The following is an 8,848-nucleotide window of genomic DNA, read 5'->3' on the forward strand; positions in this document are numbered from 1 at the left end:
GCTGTATGTAAATCAACTGGTTTAGGAAAGGCCAGGAGATGTATATATATATATATATATATAATAAAAGAATGAAGGTCTCGACCTTTGAAGAAGGGACCAGTGAGAAGATCTGCCGTGCCGGAATGGACCAAGTATGGTCCGTGCGGGAAACAAGAACTTAGCTTGTAAAGGAAGCCAACTAAATTGAACAGCTGATGATGAGCCGCAACGACTGAATATTTACATACATACATGTACATATACATAGATACATATAACATATACATGATTACATACTTAGATACATATATATATATATATATATGTATATATGGTATATGTATATATGGTATATGTATATATGGTATATGTATATATCAAAGCATTTTTCAGTCCACAAAGGAATTGACAAGAAAAGAAGAAGTAAAGCAAAAAGATAAAGAGAAAGAAAGAACTGGAAAATAAAAAGAAGAAGAAGAAGAAGAATAATGAAAAATAAAATAAAATGCGAAAACGAAAACGAAAACGAAAACGAAAACAGACATGCGAACACAATGCAGCCTCGATCCCCCACCCCCCAATCAAGTATCTCCTCTGTCTCTTTCTCACTGTATTTCTTTATTTATTTCTTTCCATCTCCCCCCTTTTTGTCTTTTTTTTTTCTAGTGTCCCCCCCCCAGGTCAAGGAGAAGGGCACCCAGAAGTTGGTGGAACAAGGCGCGGACCGTGAAACGATCGATTTCCAAATATAAATATAAATATAAATATAAATAAATAAAGTGAAAATACACAACATTTATAACAACCAAAAAATAAGAATATCAGTATGTAAAATACAGTGTATTTCACAATCACACAACAAACAAAGTATATACATATACAGACACACACACACACAAATATATATATATATACATTGATGTACATATATGTTTATAATATATACATATATACATAAATATGTATGTATATGTATATAAAAAAGTGTGTAGAGTGTTGGGTGCTGGATGTTGGGTATGGGTATGGGTGTGGGTGTAGAAAAAGAAGAACAAAAAAAAAAAGGTCTTTTTTGTCTTTTTTTGTCTTTTTTTTTTTTTTGCCTTGAACCCGTGCGCCTATTTTTGACCTCAAAATAGACTTTTTTTTTTATATATAATTTCTATTTTTATATATATTTCTATGTGTATATATATATACACAATTTTCTTATTTATCTTGATTGCCGTTCTTTTTGCCTTTTCTATTTCCTCGGTCAACCACACCTTACAACCTACACTTCTCCATACTCAAGACCACCAACTACACTCACATAAAGAAGACCCAAAGCAACAAAAGAATAAAACAAAAGGGATTCGTTACCATTACCATCATTACCAGCACTTTACTTCTTCGGCATTTCATCCGAATACACATTACATCTACCATACGCGTCAGAGAAAAGACCACACAAAGAAAGAAAAAGAAGAAGAAGAAGAGGAAAGAAACTTATTCTTAAGTCAAAATAACACAAAGAAGAAGAAGAAGAAGAAGAAGAAGAAGAAGAACAGCAAAAAAAGACAAAGACGAAGTTTATATATTTAAATATATAAATACATACATACATACATACATACATACATACAATATACATACATTCAATATACATACATTCAATATACATACATTCAATATACATACATTCAATATACATACCTACACTTACATATAAAGATATATATATATATATTCTTAATTATTATTTCTAAAGAAAAAATATTCACTTAATACAACCCTACCTACATATCAACATCACTCAAAAAAAAAAGTCCACCTATAAAACGCTATTTATACGCACCCACAAACGCACATTATATATATATATATATATTACCTTCAAAGGAAACAAAAAAAAAAGCCTTTTTTTTATATCACCATTTACTCTATTATTTAATTATTAATATCATTTACTATTACTATCACTATTACTATCACTACCTTCTTACTGTTGTAATTATTTTTCCCCAACTTGGCTGCATAATGATGGGCTCACCCCGCACTCTGCCATCGGCTGATTCAACATTTGACAAGACGCATCCCATTACAACCGACACTCCTTCTCTTCCAAGGTACGCCCAGCAAACCATCAGCCAAAAGCTCAAGACCACACAACAGATGCGCATGCCATTCGCACCAATGGGGCCTCTTACTCCACCACCAAATGACATGCCGCTTTTCACACGACCGAATGCCAAGAGACGATCGAGCGACCCCCAATCAAAATACGTCCAAACCGATTATTCATTACCTCACAAAATGCGCGTTGTTTCGGGAAACGATCTCGGAACAGTAGCCATACCAGCACAATGGACGACGTTTCATGGTTCAACAGTCATTCATGATCCAAAGAACTGTATGTTTAAGATGGTTTTAGACAACCATGGGAGTATAGGTTAGTTACAAAAAAAATTATATATATTATGTACATTTCAATTTATTCATAATTATATATATATATATATATATATATATATTAGCTGCCCTGTGTTATCTACCGACTAGATTCCAGGCCATTGTGGAATTTTATCACACAGTAAGTCTAGTCTAGTCCAGTCTAGTCCAGTCTAGTCCAGTCCAGTTCAGTCCAATAATGCTTTTATTATTTATTATTTGTTGGGACACAATATTAATATATATATATATTTCATTTATTTCTTGACGTCTATAGGAAATTCCAATTACATACAGGAATATGGGTATAGGTGACCGAATGGCACAAGAGGCATTTCTATGGTTGGAAAAATCCAATCGATTGATGATTCCAACATGCCCCTTTGTATTGCGGTACTTGGAGAGGCATTTCCAAGACCGAAGTGGCGGGAGCTGGGCTCATGTTGTACGCAGTGAGCAAGAAGGCATAGAGAAGCTGATGAAAGGATACGCATGTGCCAATGTAGAATAAGGGAAACTCCCATGAAACCAAAACAGAAAGAGAAAGAAGTAAGAAAAAAAAAATTAAGAGACAATCCCCCCAAAAAAAACCAGCAACAATGAAAAGTACATAAATCATGTATGCCTTTTCTTTACTTTCTCTTGCTCTTCATCTCTTTCTTTCATTATCTTGCATATTCACTGTAATGAACTGTACAAAAATGAATTCTCTCCTCACATCTCCCACCCCTCCCCTCACCTCACCTCTTTTCTTCCCCCTTTGACATTCAACACTCTATACACTTTACAAACTATATATATACACACACACACACACATTGTTAATATAAGATTATTTTTATTATTATTATTATTTATTGAAAAAAAAAAAAAGATATTCGAATCAAGTTAGATAAATATACATGGTAGTCTATTACTACTTTCAATATTAAATTGAAAAATAATCACACACAAAAAGGGGAAGCTATTTTGTCAATTGATCTTATTGAACAAGGAGTTGTATATAAAAAGGAAAAAAAAAAAACCCCCCAAAAAAAATTAAGCACTCAAGTCTGGAACAGTTTCCACAGACAATGATTTTTTTTAAGAAAAATAATAATAGTTTTGTACTCTGCTGATTAAACAGGGAAATATTTCATCCACAGTAATAGCGCCAGAACCATTCCCAGGGGCGGAAAGGAGATAAAGAGAGAGAGAGAGAATAAAAATATGTATATCAATGGTTCACAAAAAGCCAACAAAGATGATAAAAGTTTTATTGATAATACAATGATTCAAAAGAAAAAAACGTGTTACTTTATTGTCATGGATTTGTTCTAGGCTTGATATGACATCTTGATCATTCAAGTCTCTTCCTTTGGTACAAGGAATCTTTTGTAGAACTAGCTGCCTTGACTCTCCACACCCCCCGATCACTTTTAGTAGCCATCATCTTTGAACTGTTTGATGTATTTATGATGCTTAGGAAATTATGTTTTATTGGATATTATCTGCAACACCAACTATAAGAAACCGTAACCAATACATTTTCTTACTCTATAATAACGTCTTCAGCACTATCATAAAATTGAGCCTCCAACAAACACACACACAAAAGTGTCTAGCTCTTGATATTTTTCATTCTTCCCTAGGCCTGTAAAGCTTATACAAGTATGGATATCCAAATACTCGGGTTTCCTAAAAAAAAAATGAAAGTTCTAGCTCATTAGGATTGTTTCTATAACAAATCCTAATATTCTCACACACCTCTTTTACTTTATTTATTTAAAAAAAATGTATTTTGGGTTTATACACTTGTATTTTCTTTAATAAATAATAATACAACATAACTGCTCGAGACAGATGGTATTTATTGTAGTCAAGGTATAGGTCAAAAGAATGATTAAGCAAGAAAACCCATAAAAAACAAGAGTCTTAAAGGGCAAGTCAGCAAATCATTTACATTTATATTCCTTATTTGTAAAGATGTCGCTCTTGCCGTGTCCTTGTAAAAAAGAAAAGAAAAAAAAACATCACAATTAACAAGGCATATTCCAAATCTACAGATTTCCCCTTTTTATTTTTCTATGATTTCCAACTCCGATCCTGTTTTGTAGATAGAACGCTAAAAAGTGTAACCCACACTATTTTATCAATCTGCCAAGCTATCTATCTATCTATCTATCTATTATTTTGAATTTTATACCAAGAATACATTAGTAGCTGAACCTTTTTTTTTTAAGGACAAAAAGTTTGTATTCTAGATTTACCTTTACCCCAGATGGATCAAACGCCGTCAAACGACAATAAAGTAGTACAAATCTCATGACCAATATTATTTAATGAGAAAACAAAAGAAATATTCTAATGTATCAAACAGCCAAGCAAGCAAGCAAAGGGCCATTCAAGCAAGTTAATTGGTCAATTGATTAATCAATCTTGATAATAATGAAAAGAAACTATCTTTGGAAATTATAGAAATATCTATTCTATACCCAAGATTTATATTTATATTTATATTTATAGATGTAAATTGTTTCTATTCTATGGGATAGGTGCATCTTCACTATCCCTAGAACTTTTCTTTATTATTTATTTTTGGTTACAATAAGCATTTATTATAAAGTGAGCAAATTAACCTTCTTCTTTTTTCTGTATTTCATAAAAATAAAAACTGTGCATTTACAATCTAGACAACACAAATTTATGATTATCAACATAAATTCAATTATATATATAATATAAATAATTATCAAGCAATTAAAAATAGATTCAACACAAAAAACTAATAACACACTTTTATAAAAGTTGCGTTTTACAAGTTGGGTCAATTGTACTTTTTTTTTTTTTTGTGTGTTTTTGTGTTTTTGTGAATTAATATAACAGACAGTGTAACAAAGCTAGAAAACTAAATAGAAAATAAGAAAGTCTTTAAACAGATATAGTTAATACACATTTGATCCTATTGTACTAGATCAGATCAAATAAAGCAATACCAAGACCAAGACCAAGACCAATAGCACAGATATTCTAGATTAAATATACGTACATAATGTGTACTTGCATACCATCATACCTATATACATATAAAGAAATATGTATGTATCTATTTTTTTTGACCGAAGAAAAGGAAAGCCGAGTCAATTACCTTTATATATTGATTTGATCAAATCTAAATTTTGTGCCTAGAAGCGCAACTTTTCTTTCTTTTACACATCATCTATTTTTACCTGTTTGTCGAAGATTTGTATACAGATCTTAGTGTCTTGTTTCTTTTTTTTTTCTGTTAAATAAAAATCAAAGAACTAAAGCAAACTTATATATGTATATGCTTCTGCTGTATACAAGATGTAAACTCATGTGCTATTTTAATGACGCAGAATTGTTCAGAATTAGTGTAAATAATGATTCAAAAGTCCACATAAAGAAATCAGTTACACCTCAATCAAATAAATAAAAATAAATAATTAATTAATTAAACATAATAATTATAAAAAAAAAATCCCCTCATATAATGTTGTATTCCCTATTGTCTTTGTTCTTTTTTTTCATTTCTTCTTCTTCTTCTTCCTCAAAAATATATATATATATATATATATATATATATACACATCTCGACATCTCGATGCCTCCATCAAATCCCAACATCAACACAGTTCCAAGTACGACAAATGCACCCGAGACTGCCTCAAGGCGCTCATTGTCAAGGTCCGAAGAAAGACGGTCCATTAGACGCCAAGGAAGTGCACACAGCACCGCACCTTCTCAAGTCAACCGAAGCGACAGCACGAGAAAGAGTCAAGACAATAATGGCAACAGTGTTTCCCGGAAGTCATCCGAACGACGAGCTGTGATGCGCATACAAAACTATGTAATCTACCGCAAGACTATTGGTGCCGGCAGTATGGGCAAAGTAAAACTAGCCGAGTGTTTGACCGACACTATTAAGCAAAAGGTAATTGATATTAATATTTTGATATGTGGTATTATGATCTGTGTATTTATACATATATATAAATATTATTATTAATTTAAATTATTAAAATAATAATAATAGTAATCTTATTTAATATTACACTACACTACACTACACTACACTACACTACATTGTTGTATTTATTTATTGCTTTCTTGTTTTATGAACCTTTACTTAGTATGCGGTCAAAATTATGCCCAAGATTGATCTAACATCACCTGCAGTCATTGGAGCACGCGTAAAGGATCCCAAGGATACACCAAAGGAAAGAGAACAACGTACAGTTCGAGAAATGGCTATTATGCATTTATTGCGCCACCCAAACATTTGTCAGCTTAAGGAATGGGTTTCAGAAGGAGATCAATATTACATGTTCCTTGAATATGTCGATGGCGGCCAATTGCTTGACTATATAATTAACCATGGAAAATTAAGAGAGAAACAGGCACGCAAATTCTCTCGACAGATCATTAGTGCTCTTGGTAAGGATTTCAATTCCAATTCCAATTCTAGTTCTAGTTCTAAATTAATGCTGCTATCATTTGTCCTTTTTTTACTTCTTCTTTATTGTCACTCTTGTTCAAACATCTTTATTTATTTTCCTCTTATAAAACTGTTATCTGTGTGTAGATTACTGCCACCGAAATTCAATTGTACATCGAGGTTTGTAAGAGGAAATATCGGAGCGTGGCTGAACCTTTATTATTATTACTTTCTTCATCTTCATTTTTTGGTGTGAAAAGAAAGTGATCTTAAACTCAGTCCACTCCACCACTTTCCATTTTTGGAATTGTTAATTTGTGTGTGTGTGTGTGTATATATATATATGTATTTTTATACTTATTTACATATATATATATTATATATTCGTAGACTTGAAGATAGAGAACATTCTCATAACCCGGGATGAAGACATCAAGATTATCGATTTCGGTCTCTCGAACCTTTACTCACCTTCTAGTCAACTCAGCACATTCTGCGGCTCATTGTACTTTGCAGCTCCTGAGTTACTACAAGCACGCCAGTACACAGGCCCAGAAGTAGATGTGTGGAGTTTTGGTGTGGTACTGTATGTGCTGGTCTGTGGTCGAGTTCCTTTTGACGACACAAGCTTACCAGCACTTCATGCAAAGATCAAATCAGGCATCGTAGACGACTATCCTGACCATCTCTCAAAAGGTACCAAAATACAATACAATTATAATATAATATGGTGTTCTTTGTGTATTGTGGGATGATTGAATTAAATCAAATAATAATAATAATAATAATAATAATAATAAACTTACTTATTATATATGTATCTAAACTCAAACAAACAATTTAATTCTCTTTATAGAATGTGTTGATCTGCTGTCTAGTCTGCTTGTAGTCGATCCAAAAAAGAGAGCCACTCTGTCAACCATCAGAGCCCACCCATGGATGAACAAGGGGTACGACGAACCGACCTCAAACCACCTTCCACACCGCTTACCCTTAAAGACAATCGACATGGAAATAGTCCAGGGAATGCACGGATTTGGCCTTGGAGACCCAAACGACATTCGCAGCAAATTAGAACGTTATATTTCTCTTTCTGAGTACCAGCAAGCGGCTACCAAGATTGACCAGAATTACCAAAAGCAGGCGGCCTCTCAAAACGAGGCCATTCGGCCAATCTGGAGACGCTCGCTGATCAGTAAAAAGAAGCGTCCGTCCCAAGACGACCCTCAGTCTCTGCCGGCAATGTACGACCCCTTGGTATCGATCTATTATCTTGTCAAGGAACGAAAGGAGTTTGAGGAAATGGCAGCCAAGCTGGCAATTCAGCAACAACGACAACAAGAGTTCCCGACATTTTCGTCTTCTAGTCTCAGTAGATCGTCATCTAGTCTCCAGAGCAAATCTCGCTATGAGTTGCCGGGCCTCATGCGTCGAAAGTCTGAACGTACACCGGCAACCAACCGTCTTAGTATGGTCGATGACAGTCTGCGGCCTCAGGGTACCGGAAACCATCGACCACTCACTCGTTCCCGTAGTGAACGCACATCTGCGGCTCTCAAAGAAAACGCTACCCGATTATTTGGATCTGTTCGGTCTTCATCTCGCAACACAACTGCCACCACAGTGTCTCGTCCAACTTCGGTAACAGTACCGGCGTCGACACAAGTGCCAGTACCAGTGCCAGTAAAATCATTGACAACTACAACTACAACAACAAGAACAAGAACAGCCGAAAATATTCCATCCCAAGCACCTCCTTCGGCCACACTCTCGCCTTTTTCTTCCCTATCCACACCATCTTCCAAGAAACCATCTCAATTCTGGTGGAAGTCTGATAATGCCGGACCACAGCGCAGTTCTTGGCGTCGTTTATCAGTCAGTAGACACGGATCTTCTCGCCGTTCTTTGAGTGACCAAACCGAAAGTTCTGGAACTCCTTCAGATAAACCACCTGTTCCCCCACTACCAAAGATTCACACCAGTCAATCTGCAGAAATAGTT

The 8,848-nt window shown here is 34.3% G+C and overlaps 3 protein-coding genes across 3 annotated transcripts; 2 read left to right on the forward strand and 1 right to left on the reverse strand.

Moving 5' to 3' along the window:
• Window positions 1-1,792: 1,792 nt before the first annotated feature.
• Window positions 1,793-2,920, forward strand: PHYBLDRAFT_179759 (hypothetical protein; the record flags this gene model as incomplete). The annotated part of the gene is made up of 3 exons (XM_018438201.1): window positions 1,793-2,410; window positions 2,496-2,551; window positions 2,687-2,920. Exons 1-3 carry the CDS (start codon window positions 1,999-2,001, stop codon window positions 2,918-2,920), a joined length of 702 nt encoding a protein of 233 aa, XP_018296993.1. The 5' UTR covers window positions 1,793-1,998.
• Window positions 2,921-3,748: 828 nt separating this feature from the next.
• On the reverse strand, window positions 3,749-4,715 carry PHYBLDRAFT_62277 (hypothetical protein; the record flags this gene model as incomplete). Its single annotated transcript, XM_018440944.1, is given in 5 exon segments — window positions 3,749-3,848; window positions 3,945-3,982; window positions 4,002-4,088; window positions 4,352-4,393; window positions 4,659-4,715. 5 exon segments carry the CDS (start codon window positions 4,713-4,715, stop codon window positions 3,749-3,751), a joined length of 324 nt encoding a protein of 107 aa, XP_018296994.1.
• A 1,917-nt stretch (window positions 4,716-6,632) lies between these two features.
• On the forward strand, window positions 6,633-7,554 carry PHYBLDRAFT_101010 (hypothetical protein; the record flags this gene model as incomplete). Its single annotated transcript, XM_018427617.1, has 3 exons — window positions 6,633-6,846; window positions 6,995-7,027; window positions 7,238-7,554. Coding segments are annotated over 3 exons (564 nt in total), but the record flags the coding sequence as incomplete, so codon positions are not given.
• Between the last annotated feature and the right edge of the window lie 1,294 nt (window positions 7,555-8,848).

This window comes from Phycomyces blakesleeanus, assembly GCF_001638985.1.
Source record: "Phycomyces blakesleeanus NRRL 1555(-) unplaced genomic scaffold PHYBLscaffold_3, whole genome shotgun sequence".
NCBI lineage: Eukaryota > Fungi > Mucoromycota > Mucoromycetes > Mucorales > Phycomycetaceae > Phycomyces > Phycomyces blakesleeanus.